The sequence below is a fragment of the Abramis brama genome, assembly GCF_963993115.1.
Source record: "Abramis brama genome assembly, chromosome: 16".
NCBI classification, from domain to species: domain Eukaryota; kingdom Metazoa; phylum Chordata; class Actinopteri; order Cypriniformes; family Leuciscidae; genus Abramis; species Abramis brama.
In genome coordinates this window covers 13482984-13503536 of record NC_139978.1, presented here as the reverse complement: position 1 = coordinate 13503536, position 20553 = coordinate 13482984, and the positions used below count along the sequence as shown (strand labels likewise).

The 20553-nt window shown below is 35.7% G+C and overlaps 1 protein-coding gene across 4 annotated transcripts in view; it reads right to left on the bottom strand.

The window, feature by feature from the left end:
- Window positions 1–7686: 7686 nt before the first annotated feature.
- slc12a5b (solute carrier family 12 member 5b) overlaps window positions 7687–20553 on the bottom strand; it is a 64980-nt gene continuing 52113 nt past the window's right edge. The window contains exons 14-26 of one of the 4 annotated variants that reach the window (XM_084087143.1): window positions 19156–19254; window positions 18722–18841; window positions 17365–17469; window positions 17055–17223; window positions 16767–16962; window positions 15794–15963; window positions 13432–13563; window positions 13241–13348; window positions 11437–11562; window positions 10848–11062; window positions 9002–9016; window positions 8701–8834; window positions 7687–8575 (exon numbers count right to left, since the gene is read on the bottom strand). In XM_084087143.1, the coding sequence (XP_083943269.1) occupies window positions 8484–8575; window positions 8701–8834; window positions 9002–9016; window positions 10848–11062; window positions 11437–11562; window positions 13241–13348; window positions 13432–13563; window positions 15794–15963; window positions 16767–16962; window positions 17055–17223; window positions 17365–17469; window positions 18722–18841; window positions 19156–19254 (1681 nt within the window). In that variant the 3' untranslated portion in view covers window positions 7687–8483. Of the gene's footprint in view, window positions 8576–8700; window positions 8835–9001; window positions 9017–10828; window positions 11063–11436; window positions 11563–13240; window positions 13349–13431; window positions 13564–15793; window positions 15964–16766; window positions 16963–17054; window positions 17224–17364; window positions 17470–18721; window positions 18842–19155; window positions 19255–20553 lie in introns of all 4 variants that reach the window. The other 3 variants (XM_084087144.1, XR_014603028.1, XR_014603029.1) reach the window with 3 other exon arrangements.

Here is a 20553-nt window from a genome sequence, read left to right as displayed (position 1 = left end):
CTAATTTGGAAAGCCAGTTTGATGATGAAGTCACAAGAGTGAACAGAAAATGTAATCGGTGTATAAGTGTTTATTTTAAATCTTGTTAAACTTCAAGGAACGTAGAAGCTTTTGATAGATAGATAGATAGATTAGATAGATAGATAGATAGATAGATAGATAGATAGATAGATAGGTCTATTTTTGCTGTTGCTCTGACATTTTCTTCTGCTGTAGTTTTTTATTATGTGACCTCTATTAGAACAAACAGCACATCTATGTCTGTATTATTCTGAAGAGTAGATTATATTCTGTGAATGTAAGATGCAAGAAGTCCTTGAGACTATTTATGGGACACATTGATCTAAACATCTTGATCAGCGATGGACCCTTTTCAGACTGTGATTACGTGTTTCCATAGGTATTAACGTCATGAATCTAGCTAAGTTTTTTAAATATATTTTCTTTTTTTCTTTATAAATAATGTTTCTTACCGTTGCATTAAATGATTAAAAAAAATGGTTAAAGCTGCTTCGAGGGTGTTTCGAGTACAACAGCTGAGGAAGTGACAGCACATTTAAAAATGTTCTAACATCTTTCTATATGTGTCCCCCTCTTTTGGAAAGTCATAGAAAAGCTACCGTGGACTCTTTCTTTTTCTACTATGATGACTTCCGCTTCCGAGAAACCAGGAAATATAAAAATTTAACCTTGTTTTGACATTTAGCAGATGCCTAACAACTTAGATTGCTTTCAAGGTAAATCCTGCATTCTTTTTCTTTCTTAGAAATGAGTTAATGCATTCCCTGGGAATCGAACCCATGACCTTGGCTAATGCCAAGCTTCAGTGCGTACAGGAACACTCTGAAATTTAGACGAAAGAACTGCAAACACCACAACTGATAAAACTGAACAAAAGTATGTTTTTATTATAGCCGTGCTGCTATGTTTAAGGGGGAAAAATGTGTGAAACTGCACATACCTGCCTTTGCTAACAGTTTCAGGCAAACATATTAAATATTTTTTTATCTGGACTTTTTGTATTTGTCTCAACAACATTGTAAAATGTCAACTGAACAAGCACATTGAGGTTACATTTGTTTAATACTTTGCATTCAGGCAATATCTGTTTAGCCAACCCTGTTGGCAAAGGCTTAGTTTCACTATCATTGATCATATATTTTAACTTTAACACAAACAGCATACTTGTATTTACATTTTGTGTGTGTAACACCTATTACAATTACAGTAGATAGAACCCACAGGCCGTTATACAGTCATTTTACCCTTTAATGGCATTCGTTTTATTTGAGCAGGTCTTAAAAGAAAGTCCATAAAAGCCTTAAAATTAATTTGAAAAACTCTTTTGTCTTTATTAAAGATGAAAGAGGCTGTCTAATTCATGTAGGAGAAGATAGAGACATTTCTCTTTAAATGTCATGACAATGTGGATATTTGCAGCTGAACTGAACTTCCTAATGCTGCAGTATCTTTTATTATTCAAAACACACACAGAACATATTTTGAGTATTATGTCCTTGAAAATTAGATGATGCATCTCAAGGGGGTTTAATCAGAAAGAATACAATTTGTTATAAAATGCAACACTGTGACAGAAATGTGATGATAGTAGAAAGGGCCAGTTATTTATATCAGGTCAGTGTCATTTTCATGTTCTTGTATTTGACTATGAAACAGAATAAAGCAAATATTAAAAATTGAGGAAAAGACTTCAAGTGACATTTCATTATTTATTTAGTTTAAGTTGAGGACAGTCCCTGTGTTATCCTGAATATTCTGATTTAAATATGCTTTAATAAGAGAAGAAAACTCTCACTCAAGACTCCACATCACACTGTATATTAGAAGAAACGACCACTGATTTATTTCGCTCACAAATGAAAACACAATAAATAGTTGTAATAAACGACTTGAACTTTATTGCATTTTGTGCAGACAAGTCTATAAAATGGTCCAGAGAAACCATTATTCATAGAACATAGAAGCTTTTGACAAGATAAAACAATAATTTAAGATATAGTTTAAATATATTTTCATATAACACAATTGAGACACAATGTTCTATTTATTTTTAAAATATTAAACTTGCATGGACACACAAATTAAACAGCTAGGCTAAGATAACTATAATGTGTCATATATTTACAAAAGCAACTGCCACGGTTTAACCTCTCTTTTTCCAATAAAGTGATATGTCACAGAGTCATATACGTAAAGAAACAGAAACACTTCACCCTTTTCCCCGTTACAGTCACGCTCACAAACATGCACCGTTTTGACTCCTCGTGAGAACCGAAGCAGAAAACAGAAAACACATCACTAATCAAGATCACTGTCTTTGGATCTACACTGACTACCATAAAAAAGAAAAGAAAAGAAAAGAAAAGAAAAAAGCATCAAACTGCCCTCCTATGGAGAAATTCGAAATGTCGGCTGTGTAGAAATGCTCTTGCACACACTGTTGGGAAAGTTTCAGAAGTATCAGAAGATGTACGGTGCCATTTAGAAAATCAGAATCAGTGCTTAAAAAATTGGAGGTGAGGTCTGGAGATTTTCGGTTAAAACACCAACATGCTGAAACGGGTATCAGGAGCACTGAATGAATGATGAAGAACTTCTCCTGCCAATCTAAAGTAACTGTGCAAAGCCCCTTCTGTCTGGTATATCCCAACATACAGGATATCTCTTCGCATTGATTAACTTTATCAAGTCTGGCTAAATAGCCCATTCTATATGAGTCAGCATTCTCAATATTGCATTTGAACACATTTTCATACACGCCGCTTCAGCAATCACTCGGAAATAATCATTAGCACCTTCTGAAACACCTGCGATTTCAAATTCAATTCGCTGGTTATCTTATAAGCCCTGTTAATCGACTAGTAAACTGCGTTATAGTATAGATTGCAACAGTGCCCGTCCACTTTTTCAGCGGCGTTGGTTCCAGAAGTTTTTTTTTCCATTCATTTCTTCCATAGGGATTTCAAAAAAGTCTTCATTAAAGCGTTATAAGCCGCGAACCAAGCCAACCAGCTATGAGGTGAATCATAACAGTACAAACTTTGATTTGAAGCAAAAAAGTACTTGAAAATTGGACAAAAAAACAAGAATGTGCACTAAACGGCTTGAGTGAGGGAAAGAACTACAATCCCATGAAGCATTGCGAACAGCATAATCAAATTAAAAATGATGGAGAAATGTTTATTGCAAAATATGCATATATATTGAAATATGTGAATATTTTTAGTGTAGGGAGACGACTTGATTACGTCATTCGTCATTACGTAATCTCTGATTGGTGAAATTTTCTGCACAGGATCATGGGTAATGTAGTTTTTCACCGCGAATTCCGCTGTTAAACACGATTATTTTTAAACTAAGTTGAAATAAAGCGGGCTGATGGCTTCAACAGAAATACATGCTATCAATTATCAACCTCGTAGCTCACAGAAAGGCTGTCTGTAAAGGTTTATCATTAAAAATCTATTTCCCAATGGAGAAAATGAATGGAGTTTTTACTTCTGGAACCAGACTATACCATTGTTGCAGGTTAGTTACACGTCAACATTGCATAAAAAACATCATGATTCTTCTATATGCATTCTAAGGGCACATTCACACAGAGCGCTATTTTTCAATGTAAACACGTACTAGACAAACGTCTTGAACCATTGCGCTTGTGTCTCGCGTGTTGCGTCTTGCGCATGAAACGGCATTCTAATAATCATCTCTAGACCTTGCACTTTTTTTGTTCTACTGCCCGGCGTCTTGCGTTTTTAAAAAATAACTCTAAGGGGCCATTCAAACAGAACGTGTTTTTCCATTTCACACCTCTACTTTTCCATTGTTTTTCAATGTAAAGACGTGCTAGACGGATGTGTTTGACCATTGCGCTCGTGTCTTTTGCAGCATCTCTTGCATGACGCGGCGTTCTAAAAATGCGGCGCTCAAGTTAAAACAAGTTCAACTTTTTCAAAAAATGCGTCTCTAGAACTTGCGTCTTTTTCTGCTCCACTGACCTGCGTCTTGTGTTTTTAACAGCAAAAACGAGTTCTGTGTGAACCGGCCCTAAAGGTGTTTACTTCAGGTTCCCTTCAAAAGTGCTCCAAAGCGAGGACATGAAATAAGAATAAAAATACCAACAAATGAGATTGAATGTAGATATGTGAGAAAGTAACACTAACTTTGAATTTTCACAGTGCTTATTTCTAGTTATGCTTTGGCCAATTTGGGGTGACTTTAGAGTTTATCGCCCCTTTCAAGGGAAGATAAGGAACGACATGCTGTGCGACACAAAGTTTATTACACTTCTTTATCGTCTTCAGCCTTGGGGAAGGATTAGACAAATCTGATAAAATGATATCGAAAAGCCCTTTGCATCGATGTGAATTCAATTCAGATAGTCTATACTCCATGATGAACGGGACCTCAGACATCATTGTCATCCGCAGAGAAAAACCTCTGTTATCCGACAGCCAATATGGCTTAATCACGACATTGCCCCGGTATGTTTTTCTTTGCATGACTTTAAATAATGTGGAAAGTTCTCATAAAACTGCAAGTCACCCTGGCAGATACGGAAGCTCTGATTTCAATCTATAATACCTATACCACTATAAACAATTCAGTAGAAAGTCATTTTAGATCCTCAAAGAACTTACTAAACTGTAATTGCATAGGACTCCAAAGAAGCCAAACTCATCTTGTGTTGTAAATTCTAACGTACGGTACAGCAATGCAAAAGTTGCTTCAGATAAGATTATCATTTTAAGCAATAAACTTGGAAGAATTATGATAGGTAGGCTATAGCACTTATTACGTACTTTGCCATTTCTGTTTCGGATAAAAAAAAAAAAGATCAGTTGAGCATAACTAGAATACTGATAAAGAAAATGTACTTAGCTATAATTCAAATTCTTTTTTGCAAACAAGTTAAAGATCACTTCTATGAACTTATAGACCACAACCTTTACACACTACCTTTCTACTACAAGTGTGAACTTTGACATGACAACATATGAGGAAAGATGAGGTATGTTTGAATAGTATAAGGACAGACTGGCGGTGACACTGAGTCGTTTTGCCTGTCTTTGAGTTGTAACCCTGTAAAACATTTTTCTTTTATGTATGTCATTAAATTCTTTAACTAATTTGGGTGTCTGAATGTAAATACACTTTCGATTTAAATGCAAAAAACATCTATAAATATTGCATTTTTTTCTTTCGTTTTTTTTCCCCCCCTCAGTCTTATGTTTTGGGGGAGCGCAATATATATTTACATTTTAATGAAGGTAGCAGCTGTCACGTTTCTGTTTGTCTTTGGACTTCCTCTATGTTCATTGTGTTCACTCCTCCTTCATTAGTTCATCCCAAGCCTGTTTGTTACTATGGTTTCTGTCATTGAGTTCATGTGTCCCAGCTGTGTCTCATTTCCCTCATCTGCTCCGTGTATTTAAGCCCTGTGTTTTGTCCTGTTCAGCGTCTGTCGTCGTTAATGTTAAGCTGGTTGTTCTGTCCTGGTTCTTAATCTCCGGAGCGTTTCTGTAAGTTTATTATTAATAAAGTCTGTTGCACAGAAATCCTGTTTCCTCGCTGTTGCAACCAGAAACCTAACAGCAGCAAACTCAGCACAATTTGATTTTAAAGTTTAAAACATACATTTAGTTATTTTCCTTTTTAGGTCTCACAGTTACACAAGACGATAGTTTACTAGTCTATTCAGTAATCGAATATAATTTTTTTCATCATTGCAATTTTACAAAAAAATAAAATAGTTCTTTAGATAAATGTTTTTAATATCTTCTATTACTACCACACATGAACTAAATAATGTGCTCGTGCTCGTGAATTGAACAGTACGCATCAGTCGCTCACAGATGCTGCTTAAATGTAGCAAATTAGTGTCGTCTTTACAAATGTAAAAATAAACGAAAATGTCAGACATTCATGACAAACATTAGACATGAGTTTAAAATACTATGCAGTTAAAATATGCTTTTGTTCACAAATTTGATTGGGTGAAAAAGGATGATTTCATTAGAATAAAACTGCATCTGGTTTACAAAGTAACTGGTAATGTCAGACACGTGATACTGTATGTTATGATGCCGTGACCCAGCACTGTCCTTTTCTATATGAAAATGCAAAGATTGGTTCGTTTTTTGATACAAATGTTTTTCCTCTCATATGGCACGATTTATATTTTGTGATTTGGCAAGAGATGTACATATACCATGTTTTCCCATGATTACAATCAATCAAAAATTGCTGAATGAATAAATCATTTTCTTTGTAAATAAATATTTGAAATATAAATACTAATCCTTTTCTATTTACATTCCCTTAAGATATATGTAATTCTACTATTAAATGCGATTATTCAGGATTATATCTTTATGGAATATCTGAACTGTATATGGGTTTTCAATTCTGTTTAGACTCTCTCCACAGTATGTACACGTGTGTAACTGAGTAATATATAATTCATTTCTGCTGATGATAATTTTCCATTTCATGGATCAAGTGAACATTTTTGGGAAAGGAACATATCCATCAACCCTCCAATATTATAAAATCTACTCCAGTACAAACACACACATACACACACACACACACACACACACACATGGTCCAGCCCTCTCATATCGTACAGTATATGACTCTTAAAAGGCTGATGTAGTCAGAGGACATGCAGATGGTCAAGGGCAAAGCTGATAGTCATTGATCCAGTAGTGCTTACATTAAACACTGGCTCACATTAAACCCTGGTCAATTCTGTCCTTGGTGTAAAATCACACCTCGGACAATTACGTGGTACACTGGAAGACTTGTTTTCGACAAAGAAAGATTCCACTCTATTTACCCTATGATGAACAATAAAACAATGGAGTGATAGTAAAGGAACAAAAGCTTAAAGGGGCAATCACAATAGATTTTGAGATTCATTCACTTTCATTCATATGCAAACAAACATGAAAGAATGATGATGTGTGTATTTTCATCTTTTTTGGTAGTCTTTGAGCTGCCTATTCAAATAGCTATACAATGTTTGACCAATAGAGGTTTTAAAGGGGTCATGACATGATAAATCAAATTTGCCTTGATCTTTGGACATGTAAGAGGTCTTTATTACCATTAAAAGATCCTGCAAATTTCATAGCTTAAAATGTCCTCCTCATTATACAAAAAATAAATAAATAAAACATTTATTTAATTAAGCTCCAAAAACAGCTTGTTCTGATATTGGGATCTGTGATGTCACAGCTGTATTGAATCTGATAGCATCTGTATCACAAACCGTAAATAAATGACTTCATAACGCTTTGTCTTTAAATGACGGTTTCAAAACACTAACCTACGTGCAATAGCGCGTGGGAGTTAATACCGTTTCCTATGCAATGACGTGAACCAATCATAACAGAGTGGTCGTTTACTGACAAGCTTTAAAGGAGCCGCCCCTTAAAAACTGATCATTTCAGACAGAGAGTCAGAATGAGGGTTGAATATATATTTGTGCAAAAATAACTTTATTATCATTATAAGTGAGCCTCAAGGAACATATTAAAATAAAACATTAAAAAATCCATTTCATGACCCCTTTAAATGTAATATTGACAAACCGTGGAGGAATATTTTAGTTTGGGAATCATCTATATAAACTACAATTCAAAGGTTTGGGGTTGGTAATTCTTTCTTTTTTTTTTTTTAAAGAAATTAATACTTTTATTCAGCAAGGACACATAAAATTGAACAAAAGTGACCTTTACATTGTTACAAAAAATAAATGCTGTTATTTTGAACTATTCATCAAAGAATCCTAAGCAGTACAGCTGTTTTCAACATCGATAATAATAAGCGGCAAATCAGCATATTTCACTGTTTTGATCAAATAAATGAAGCCTTGGTGAGCATAAGAGACTTTAAGAAAACTTATCGACCCCAAACTTCTGAATGGAAGTCTAATACAAGTTTAGATGAAAGACACACTTTAAAAGAAGCTGGATGTTTGTAATGGTCACTGAAAACCTTTCAACAGGTCCACCCAAAATAAAGTTTCGCATGCTTAAAATCTAGTGTGACTGTCCCTTAAAAGTGTTTTGTAAAGACATATAACATTAAATAAAGTTTAGATGGATCAGAGTATTTGGTCGGGTGTCACTGGAGAACATGGGCTTTTGGAAATGAGTCAGAATAAAGACCAACTTAATAATTTACTGATCTGTGTGTGATGTACTCTGTTGACTTTATGAGGTGAGAATGAAGCCAATAAGAGGAAGATAGAGTGATTGATTGAAGGATAAAACTTAATAACGTGGAAGAAGTGACATCTACTAAGCTGGTGTCTTTTTAGACTATGTAGTGCAAAGTCATCTGATATGTGCTGGGGCTTTATTGCTCATGGTGTAGGTAGGGGTTACTGGGACGGTTCGTTTATGCAGTGAGGGATGAGAGGTGAGGAATATTTGGTGGTTGAGCTGAGCCCCTCAAGAGTAGATGGTAATGACCTCGCGTCCACCTCCACGCACGAGCAGGACTCTGTTGAGACCTTCAGTCAAGACCTCGAGGAACTCCATGTCTGTGTGTCTGAAGTCAAGCGGCAAACTTTGACATTTACACGAGAGCAGTCCGTCATACACAAGCAGGAAGTAACTTCACTCAGATAGACAGATGATTTTTTTTTTTTTTAGGAAAAAAGGATACAGTTCTCTTCTCCGGTGCGGTTCCTCGGTGGTCCAGGCATGTTTAGCAGGACTAGTTTAGCTTCTTGCGACTTCTTCACAATGACCTCGTTGAGCCTCTGCGCGTGGTGCATGCGCCTGACATTCGACTGATTCCTGTATAAAACATCACATGAAGAGCATTGCAAGACTTTTTTGTGCATGTGAGGTTGATACGACTACATTTTTAGTATATTTCTGCTTATCAGAGAGATATGAAGCATACAAGAAATGTGAAGGAATCAAATGAAGTAGCATTAGTGTTATCTTGAAAGTGTACTCACAGGCTCTCCCATTCCCTGAGGCATGAGCAAAGGGAAATAACAGTGAACAACCCAGTGAACAGAGAAATACAGGAACACAGCACAAATTCAACCGCATTGAGAACGTAATTGAACAACCTCAATGACTTTTTTAACCGTAACTACAAAGGTAAGGATGCACCATGATATTCATCGGGCAATAATTGATCAAAAACCATCGGCATGTCGAGTGTCAACTTGAAAAAGTCAGGTGGAATCTTGTATGTGTTTGGTATAAACCATTGTGTCGTGTCTCACTGATTTTTTTTTAAAAAAGAACGACAGTCTAACCATCACTGTTTTTATAATCTGAAGTGACAAGAGCGAAGCAAATCAAATGCATGCAATTTCTCAAATAATGATGGAAGTGTTTGTGTTTCAAAGTAGAGTTTAACATATTGCTGCTGTTTATGGAAGCTTCCCAGCAAGCAAAAGCTGTCATTTCACCGTCTCGGTTAACTATAGACCCAATATAGTCCAGCTATGAGTAAACAACTTCTAGCCAAAATAATCTTGAATTCGGTTACATGTCGTTTTTGCCAAAATAACTTGTATGTTCCATCATGTAAGCAAACTCAACTTCGATTACAAGGTGTGAGGTTTCATTTATTTGGCATGTTCTATGTAACGTCTTTTAAAAGCAAAATTGCTTGCTGGGTTGTTTCCGCCACAAAATAAAACAATTTAAAAGATAATTGCTACTTTTTATCTCACAATTGCGTTTACATCTGAATTGAGATATGAACTCGCAATTGCGAGAAATAAAGTCCGAATTGCGTGATATACAGTCGCAATTGTGTGTTATAAAGTCAGCATTGCGGGATATAAACTCACAATTATGACTTTTTTTTCAAAATTGTGAGATATAAAGACGCAATTACAAGTTATAAAGTTCAATTCAGAGGAAAAAAAGACTTCACGCAATTCTGACTTTATAACTCCCAATTGTGAGTTTATCATGCAAATCTGACTTTTTTTCTTGCAATTGTGACTTTATAACACACAATTCTGAAAAATAGATAAAAAGTAAGAATTGTGAGATTAAAAGTCACAATTACCTTATTTATTTTTTAACAAGCTTCCATAAATATGCAAGTAAAAAAACGTAATTACGTAATAAAAAATATATTTATGAATATTTAATGTGAATATATATATTTGTATATATTTATATATTTTTAATGTGAATATGTATATATACAGTATATACACACACACACACACACACACACACACACACACACACACACACACACACACACACACACACACATATATATATACACGTTTTAATTAAATACATTTTAATTATTAAAAATGTATTTGTTTATTTTAAATTATAAATATAATTCTAAATTAAATTATTGATAATTATACTAATTATTATTATTAATATTTTTCTTTCATTATGTCTTTTATTGTAATCTTGTTATGCATCCAACTAACATGAACGAAATTATTAAATGTTAGTGACCTTGAAAACAGCTTTTGTAACTCTTTGTGGAGGTGTAAACTGAGTTTTGTCAAATTGAAGTGTCAAAACAATGATCTGGTGCTCCACAGACACATGTTCCAAAAGAAAAATATCTTTAGTAGCATGGGTCTATAGTTTTTATTATTATTACTGAAATCAGAGAAAACCCCAAATCCTAAATCTCTATGCAAAAATTTGACTAACATCTCACTCTATTGAGTTCTAGTAACTAATATAATTGTACAATGATTGACTAAATATTTCCTTTTTTATTAAAAACGCAAAACGTTTTGATTGATTTATTATAGCTGACACAATATATACTTAGTAGAGACCGTCATTCTCTTGACTCACGGTTTCATGTTGAACATATCCTTTATGCTTTCAGGGTTGGCCACTGCTGGGTTTTTGGTCTTCTCTGTTTCGTCCGTCCAGGTCATCTGCACCTCCTCTCCGGGGCTCATGGCCGCTGGTGTGGGAACGGTAGGGGAGGTGGGGCTAGTGGGGGTGGGGGTGGCATTTTTGCCCTGAATGAGTTGAACCTGTCGAGGACGGGAGAGACGGACAGACTAAGAGAAAGGTAAAAAGAGTGAGAGGGTAGACAGGGATAAAACAAAAAGTAAGAAGTGAGAATTGAGAATTGTCGCTTTTCCGGTAACCTTTTTTTCAGAAGGATAAAGAAAAAAGAGAGAGGGGGCGAGAGATGCACTGCCAGGGTGTTAACAGAAGAGAACGGTTTTCTAGTAGATAATGACTGAGAGAAGAGAGAGAATGGCAAAAATAGAAAGTGATGAAGAGATGCTATCTTCATGGCTGATAGGTCCGTGTTATCATCTAATCGGCCTGAAGGAAAGGTGTGATTAGCTCAACTGGAAAACAAGCACAAAGTCACACACACTTGATGGATAAATGCACAGAGACAAAACTGAGAGACAGCAGCTACCTCCTCCTCGGGTTTCTCTTCGCCACCTCCTGTCACGGACTCCTCAGCGATGCTCCTCTGGGGGTGCAGGTTTGAAGGGTTCTTTCGCCGTATGGAGCCACGGGACACATCTGTGATGCTCTGAATCTGAAGAGACAACAGACAGCGCTGTTAGACCGATTCAAACGGATAAATATTGATGTCTGTAAGAAAAAACCTTGTGAAAATTGTAAAACTGTATTGAATGTGCACTTGTAGTGTACTTCAATTCTTAAAAGTGTATTTTTACTTGCAGATATTACATTAATGAAATAAAGGGAACTTAAGTGTACTTAAAGAGAGTAAATTTTAGTACTATGTTTGGTAACACTTTATTTTACAGTGTCCTTATTATACGTTACATGTAGTTAGTAATAACTATAAATTCTGCATTACATGCAACTAACCCTAAACCAAAACCTAATCCTAATCTAACCCTATAGTAAGTACATGTAGTTAATTATTATTACTCTGTACTTAGGTGTATAATTACACTGTAACAGAGACCGTGTAACCCCTTTATTTTAAGGTGTCATTGTTACAGTGTAATTATATATTTAAGTACTGAGTAATATTAAGCAACTACATGTACTTACTATAGGGTTAGGGTAGGATTAGGATTTGGTTGAGGGTTAGTTGCATGTAATTATGCATAATTTACTGTTATTTCTATGGTAAGTACATGTAACATATGTAACAAGGACACTGTAAAATAAAGTGTTACCAAATAAAGTGTAACCCTATGTTTTAACACAGTTACACTTTTAAAAAGTGAAATGCAATAATGTAATTAAATGTCAAATGTAATAATGTTTTAAAGTTTTACTTTAAAGTACATTTTAAATCATTGTTTTAATAATCTTTTGTCAAGCTTTAAAGTACACTTATTGTGATGTGTAAATAAGCAAAAAATGTAACTGTAGACCCTAAAAAAGTGTTTAATTGTATTGAATGTGCACTACTGTACTTCAATTCTTAATTTATTGAAGTATTGTACTTCAAATCTTAAAAGTATATTTAATTATATAATATGTATAAACACGGTTTGAAAATAACTTTTTCATCTGCTGGCCAATTTGGCAACTAAATTTTTAAGTTACTGTCCATTCAGGACTTCTACAAGCCAAAACAAACCAAAAAAAACAAACAAATTAACCAGATTTACTACGTCACAGCTTATATATATATATATATATATATATATATGATCATTTGAACCAAAAATGTGATTTAGGTGGACAGATCAATACAGTACACAAAACATGTAGGATGTTGGAAAATAACAATGAACAAGCGCTCCGTTATTTGTTGCACAGTGACGAGTGTGTTCAAGTAAGCCAGATATGTGCAGATTTTGCGCAATACGCTGTATTTAATAGATCACGATGATTCGCACAGATTTGTCTTACACAAACTTCCACAGCAAAGTGAGTAAACATAGTAACATGTCAAATTGGCTAGTGATTTTTACCCGCGGGTTGGCGGGTGTTAAATTCAAACCCTGTATATATATATATATATATATATATATATATATATATATATATAGGTATAGATATATATGTGTGTGTGTGTTTGTGTGTGTGTGTGTGTGTGTGTGTGTGTGTCTATAGTACTCTGAAGCTCAGCTAATTGCATTTTTTATATCAATTTAAACTATAACATTTTCATTTAATTGCAAGTATGCTAAAGTGTATGCTAAATTGCAAGTATGCTAAAAAAAATTAAGTATGCTAAAAAGTGTACTTCTTTTTCACAAGGGAAGAATATGCTTTGACTTTGATACCTCTCTCTCACGCTCGTTCTTGGTAAGATGCATCTCCTTGAGGATTTGCGATCGTTGCTCCATCACCAGGGTCTTTTCGTAAGTGTAGGCAGAAATGTCGCTGTCATGCTTGAATTAAATGAAATAAAAGGTTAGAATGATGGTTTCCAGTACAAACTCATGTGTGTGAAGGAAGCGTGTTTGTTCCTCACCATTTCAACCACCTCAACCTCAGCATCAAAGCGCAGGTGATAGAGGAATGTCATCAGGTCTTTCTTCATCTGAATGCTGTTGTCGTCCATCTGAGCCACAGTGAAGATACGCATCTTGCACTTCCTCCACACCTACAGTTGAACCACAGTTATTGTCCAGGGCTGTGTTTATCAAAAGCATTTTGAGCTAAGTTGATCGTAGAGACCATTGGTGCTAATGGTTTTATGATTTACTTAGGCTTACAACGCTTTTGACAAACGCAGCCCACTACAGCAATCGAGTCAGAATTTCTCATTCAAAGACATGAACTGAATGTGTTCTCAGTTTCAATCCCTAGTGAGTGGCCTCATAGGCAGCAATTGATTTAACATACTGAAATGAAACACTTTACATAACTCCATTAATGCTCAGCCACTCCACATAAATATAGCACATGTTGAGAGACTTGACACAATTCACATAGTGATTTCTATAGTGTTTGACATTGACATATTAAGCTAATAGTTAGAAACTTTGACAAGCACAACAAATATTGTGTGAAATAGTTTGTCTATTAAGATGGAACTGTTTTTATTAGTACTTTTCAGTATTGAATAAAATATAGTGTAACATATTTAAACATATATATATATATATATATCCATTTTAAATAAAATAAATATGTTGTTAACTAATTTTAATAACTCTGCCCACCATTGCTCATACAATTTATCCTTTAGTACAAGCATATTATTTCTATTTACACTACCTTTCAAAACTTTGCGGTCAGTGACATTTTCTTAAAGAAAGTTATACTTTAATTCAGCAAGGATACATCAAGTGACAGTGAAGACATTTATAACAATACAAAAGTAAAAAATGATGTAAAAAAATATTAAGCAGCACAACTGCTTTCAACATTGATAATAAATGTTTCTTGAGCACCAACTCATCATATTATAATGATTTCTGAAGGATCATGTGACACTGAAGATGGGTTTAATGATGCTTTAAATTCAGCTTTGCCATCACAGAAATAAATTACATTTAAAAAAATATTAAAATATGGACAATTAAAATTTTTATATTTTTGTTACATATTATGTATAATATTATGTTATTTTAAAATTGTAATAATATTTCACAAAATCCTGTATTTATGATCAAATAAATACAAGAGACTTCTTTTAAAAACATTTAAAAATCTTCCCAAAGATCCCAAACTTTTGAATGGTAGTGTATACATTTTGACCGATATTTTTGCAGCACATACAATTTACACTCATGTAAATATCAACTGCCATTAAAAACTGTAATTGTGCTTGTCGCATGGCATTGTGGGATTGCTGTCGGTGTGAAGGATGCATGTAATGCTGCTTTAGATTCTATCCAACAGATCTTAAAGGGGACCTATTACGTCCCTTTTTACAATATGTAATATAAGTCTCTGGTGTCCCCAGAATATGTCTGTGAAGTTTCAGCTCAAAATACCCCACAGATCATTCATTATAGCATGTCCAATTTGCCCCTATTTGGGTGTGAGTTAAAACACGCCGTCTTGTGTGTACCTTTAAATGCAAATGTTCTGCTGCTCCCCGCCCCCTTTCCAGAAGAGGGCGGAGCCTTTACAGCTCCTGCTTTGAATACTCCGGCAACAACAAAAGTGGAGAATCTCACACAGCCAAAATGTCAGAAACTGTCAGTAGCGGTGTTCAGCCTTACAGTGTATGTTCAAACCAGAGTCGGACACAAATGGACTCAGGAAGAAGTTTAGAATGATGAATTTATGTAGTTGTTGTGGAGTTAACTTTATTCAACTTATCGATTAGCATGTTTCGTCAAGATCATCTGTAAATTGTTGTACAGGCGCTCATGTGGGAACTTTAGTAGGATGTTGGTATAGACCTATCTTTCAGAATCAACTTTTGTGCAAATCCAGCGCAGCCTTGCTTTCATTCCAGTTAAAAATCTAAGATGGCGCTGCTTTGAATAAGGTCTATAGGGCAGATCGTCACCAGTCATAGGCGGGGCTTGCACCTATTTATGAGGATTATGTGGAGTGGATGGATTTTTACAATTACAGGCTGGTTGTTTACGCAACACGTATCAGTGTTCAAACACCATGTAAAAGTGAATTTTGCATAATAGGTCCCCTTTAAATGCAGCATACTGTAATTGCTGCCTTCAATTTTGAAAAGCCTTGGAGCTGGTTGCACGCCTCGGATGCCTAAAATGCTGTTTAGGTAAGCAGAGTTTAGACCAGAGCTGTACGGTTCTTGTCCACAATCAAGCTACTATTATCTACAAACAATAATAAAACATTTGTTCCATCATTGTTCTGAACACTCTGCCAAAATGATCTATGTATGTGTGTTTGTGTACCTTGTGCTGGCGCAGAAGAAAGGGAAGGAGCATGAGCATGCCTCCGTCATGGACGATCCACCACACGTCAATGTAGCCCTCTGTGAAACGCTCTCCATTTGACGGATATGCAGAGATGTTCTTCGGCACCAGCAAGGCCAACTGAGCTGCGGTGGTCTCCCTAACAACCTCTGTGAGGACAAAACAGAGCAATATAGTCAAACACTTTTTGTGTGGTCGAAAACAAAAAACAAAAAATCAAAGGGTGATTTTTCTGATAAAAATTGCAATTGCGATGAAAAATGCGATTTAAAAAAATTCCAGGTTGGCTGTTCTTATTCGTAAGGCAGCACAATTTGACCTTAAATGTTTTTAATTCATGAACGTTTTGGAATACAGACCTAATGTTGGTCTCTTTTTAAAGAAAGTTAAACTTTTTAAAGCAACTCTTTTCCTCAGAAGTTAAAGTTCACCGTCCCAGTGAGGCAGCTCTCTCTTCTGTTTGCTTCGGGTTACTGTTCATGTGGAAAGGACTGGAGACATCCAGTTTGACCGAAGGACCTTTCTCCGAATGAGCAGCCGGAGGGGCCATTTTACCCATGTATGCGTGATTTGTGTGTATGTGTTTGTTTAGATCAGTTATGTGTTCGTGATTTAGTTCAATAAAAAACATGTGTGCACATTCATGTGTGTTTGATTCTGGTCCCTGCTTGTAAATCAGCGCCACTTTAACGGTGCGATCACAGCTACATGCTAAGAAAAAAATATTTTTCTGTGGTCACGAAAAATCTCCTTTCTGAGAGTAGATAGACGATCAATACCTGGACATTTGCTGGACGATCAGATTCATTAATTGTGATATTAATTCAGCTATATCAAGTTAATTCTATTAACTGATAAATTATAACAAGTTATTCATATTTCCCACACTCATACACCACACTGTCCAAACTAACCCAACATTAAAAAATCCATGTCTAGGCTTTTGTCTTACCAATGAAGTTCCTGCAACGGTAGTGCTCCTCAGCTTGTTTCCAGTTCTTGGGGAAGCTGACCAGAACCGCATTGTGGCGGAGGCCACCTAGACCTCCAGCTTGGATCAGATGTGAGGTGGCGTCCCGCAGGTTAGAGGAGATCACTACCTGACTGAATCCCTTCACCTTCTCAATCTCCATCAGCTTCCTTAGGGACTGAGACAGATGGAGGTTATTATATTAGTGCCATGTACGAATGGCTCATTGCCTTGTGTGTGACTTCAGGAGCCGTGTGTGTGATTGCGTACTTGGTCTGCTTTCTGTGCCTGTGGTTGGTTGTTCAAGTAGGTGCCCTCCACACACGCTCCTACGATGGTCAAGCCTTTGCCTGCTTTCAGCTGATTGGTCAGCGACAACAGTCTAGGTTGCTCCACGTTCTGCTCTCCATCCAAACCCATAAGAACAAGAATCTGGGGCCTGGAATATTGATAACATTTTGAATTTTGATGAACATTTGAATTAATTCTCAATATTTTGGAAGAATGCAGTTTGACGTGATATACTGCATGCCATATACTGAATTTGTTGTGTTCAAAGGCATACTGATCCGCAACTAACCTCCAGTTTTTAGTGTGGGGAGGACCTTGCTCCAGCCTCATCAGAGCATAGCGGGCAGCACTCAGAGATATGCCACGTATCCCATCGCCCCACTCTTTCTCTGCCCTACAAAGACAGAACACACAGTCAATAGTCAATTAGCGCTTTACAATTTAACCAAATTAAGCCAAAAACAAGGTGGGATTTAGTGTTGGAACTTGAACATTTTATTGTGTTCTATTGATCAATTCCAAATATTTAAATTTAAATACAAGCACGCCATTTGATAAAACATTTTTGTGTGGATCAGGGGCTTCAAACTAGGGACTTAATTTATAACTTTGTAAAATGAGATAATACATGCATTATGTTTAACACAACAATTTGATTTTTTTTTTTATTCAGCTTTTTCTGAGATTACTTCACTTTTTTATTATACTGACATCAGTTCTTAAAAAGAAATAAATTAAGGTAGATACATTTAATATTATTAATACATTTTGCTGTCAACCGAATCAAATTACAGTATTGTTAGTTTAAGGGTCAATATGATTATTATTATTCTTTTTTTAAATAAATCAATTTTACTCAGCAAGGACACATTAAATTTATCTAAAGTGACAGTAAAGCCATTTATAATGTTACAAATTGTTACACTTTCTATTTATCAATTCATCCTAAAATATATATTTTCACAAATATATTAAGCTGCTTTCAACATTGAAAATAATAAGAAATGTTTCTTGAGCATCAAATCAGCATATTAGAATAATTTCTGAAGGATCATGTGACACCAAAGACTGGAGTAATGATGCTGAAAATTTAGCTTTGCTATCATAGGATTAAATTAATTTTAAATATATTCACAACAAATTACCAACCCCAAACTTATAAACGTTAGTGTAAATACTAGATCATATTTTAATAATTCACTTTGGCTTTAGTAAATTATAACAGACAATATAAAATCAAATATCTGAATTCTGAAAACATGTTATCCTTATAATACCATGCTTAATATTTATCTCAAACTGTACTAAAGGGTCTTTATGAAAATAAAATTCAAACATTACATGGTAGAACTGATCTTATTTTGGAAGGCCAAAGGTTAAAAACACCTGGATTAGGTAAAAATCATTAATCCGTGTCTTCCACTAATAATCATCTAAAACTACAGTATATACGTTTACTGTGAATAATTACTCAGCCACATTCGTCAGGCCTTTAAATAAATCCTCTAGCAAAAAGAAAAAAACTGTACAGACAATAATGCATTTTCTGCCAAGAAAGAGATTGATTTAGGTTGTGTAAAAATCATTAGTTTTTTTCCCTTTTTTGTCGAGTCGCTTCCCCCTGAGGCTCATTTAGGTTCTCTTACCCGCAGAATTCGATGTACTTATAGATGCAGCCGGCGATCACCATGGCAATGATGGCGTAGTACCAGGAGCAGAGGAACATCAGGGTAAGACACAAGCTCATGCCCAAGAGTGACAAAGCCCTGGAGAAAGATCATAGTCTATCTCATGCTCATTTGTCCAGTTTGCAATCGCATAATTTTGGTGTCAGCTGTGTTTACAATAATTATGATAACTGCCACAGGTGACTATATTCTTAGAGGTGGAAGGACTTAATTATGTGGTGTGATGTCTGTAGCCTTCACTTTAACATTTAACATAAAAGATTACGAAAGACTAGACTTTCAACATTCATCCTCTCAAACCAATCATTTTGTATACAAACATACTTTCCGTCACTGACGCAAACCTAAGGAAGCAGGAGTTTGTGTGTGTTTGTACATGTGTAATTATGTACCAGTGGTAGAATTTAAAGCGTGGTCTCCAGTTCGGGGTCCTGAGGAGAGTCTGCAGCGCACAGGCCAGGTTTACAAACATGTAGCACATGAGAAAGAACCTGTGGGGGGAAACAGAGCAAAACTCTATATGTAATATTGAGAAAATACTTCCCCTTGGAAGTTTTTATGCTTTGTTTTGCAGCAAATGAACCACTATTAATTTACTAACGTACTTAAAATATATTTCTGTTTATCAATGGCAAGTAATTTTGTCAAACTGAACATGAACATAAGTTGTTTCTGAACCATGCGCGAGTATCTGTTAGTTGTGACTGTTAGTGAGAGCTCTCAGTACTCTTTATAAGAGAGCCGAGTCATTCCATGGATATAATTTTAACAATTTCCCTGTGCCAGTGTCTCACAGTAGGAGGCTTGGTCTTGATCCACTGGAGTAAAACACATCTTCTTGCAACTGAAAGAAGATTATGTAATAGATTTTGGCATGTGTTTGTTAGTGGCATTCCATCTGAGATAACCAGATGTGGCGACGGGACGTGGCGTCTCCGCTCCCTCCTTCAGGGAACGAGGGTTACCATATGTAACCGAGACGTTCCTCTTCAGTCGGTCAGTCGATGCCGCGTTGAGACCGACAAATAGGAATCCCTATCAAGGGGCCACCGCTGCTAACCCCATCCAGCACCCTGTGCAAACCTCTTGCCCCTTCTTGACCCGAAAGGATGAAAGGAGAGGGCTTACGCAGAGTATACCTGTCACTGTTATAAGAGTTCCCAATACCTTCCACTCCAATATATATATCAAAATGTTCCTTCACTTAAAAGAGCTTAATTATCATATAGAGACAATTACATCTAATCTCAGTAATATGTAAATAGTATCACAGAGGGCAACCAACAACCATCTTGATTACAAGGACTTCAAATAGCTTGTCACCTTAAACATTTGACCGTTTTGTTTTAACAGAAGATCCACTTCAGATAAATTTTATCACCTTAACCTTTTGCTGTTCTGACTTCACAGAACATCAAAGATGTGGGCACAGAGGAAAGATCCTCAATTTACATTTAAGACGAATCTGTTATTCTTAAATTACACTTAAAAACAGAGCTTCATTTACATGTAGAGGGGGAAGACAAACGAAATAGAGGATAAATGTTTGAGCTGAGAGGATGAGGTTCATTCTGTTGGACTCCGCTGAATCCAAGGTGCTTTGTGTACCTTGCCACTGCTATGCTGTAATAAACTTAATTTTTGAGATCTTCGACGTCCACTTCATTTTTACTTACACTGTTGTTCCATATTAACCCATACAGTGAGATTATTGAATAACACTGGGAAGCGTGCCCTTTCTGTAAGGAAGGAGAACGCTGCGGAACCCACATTCTTCAGGAGTTATGTGG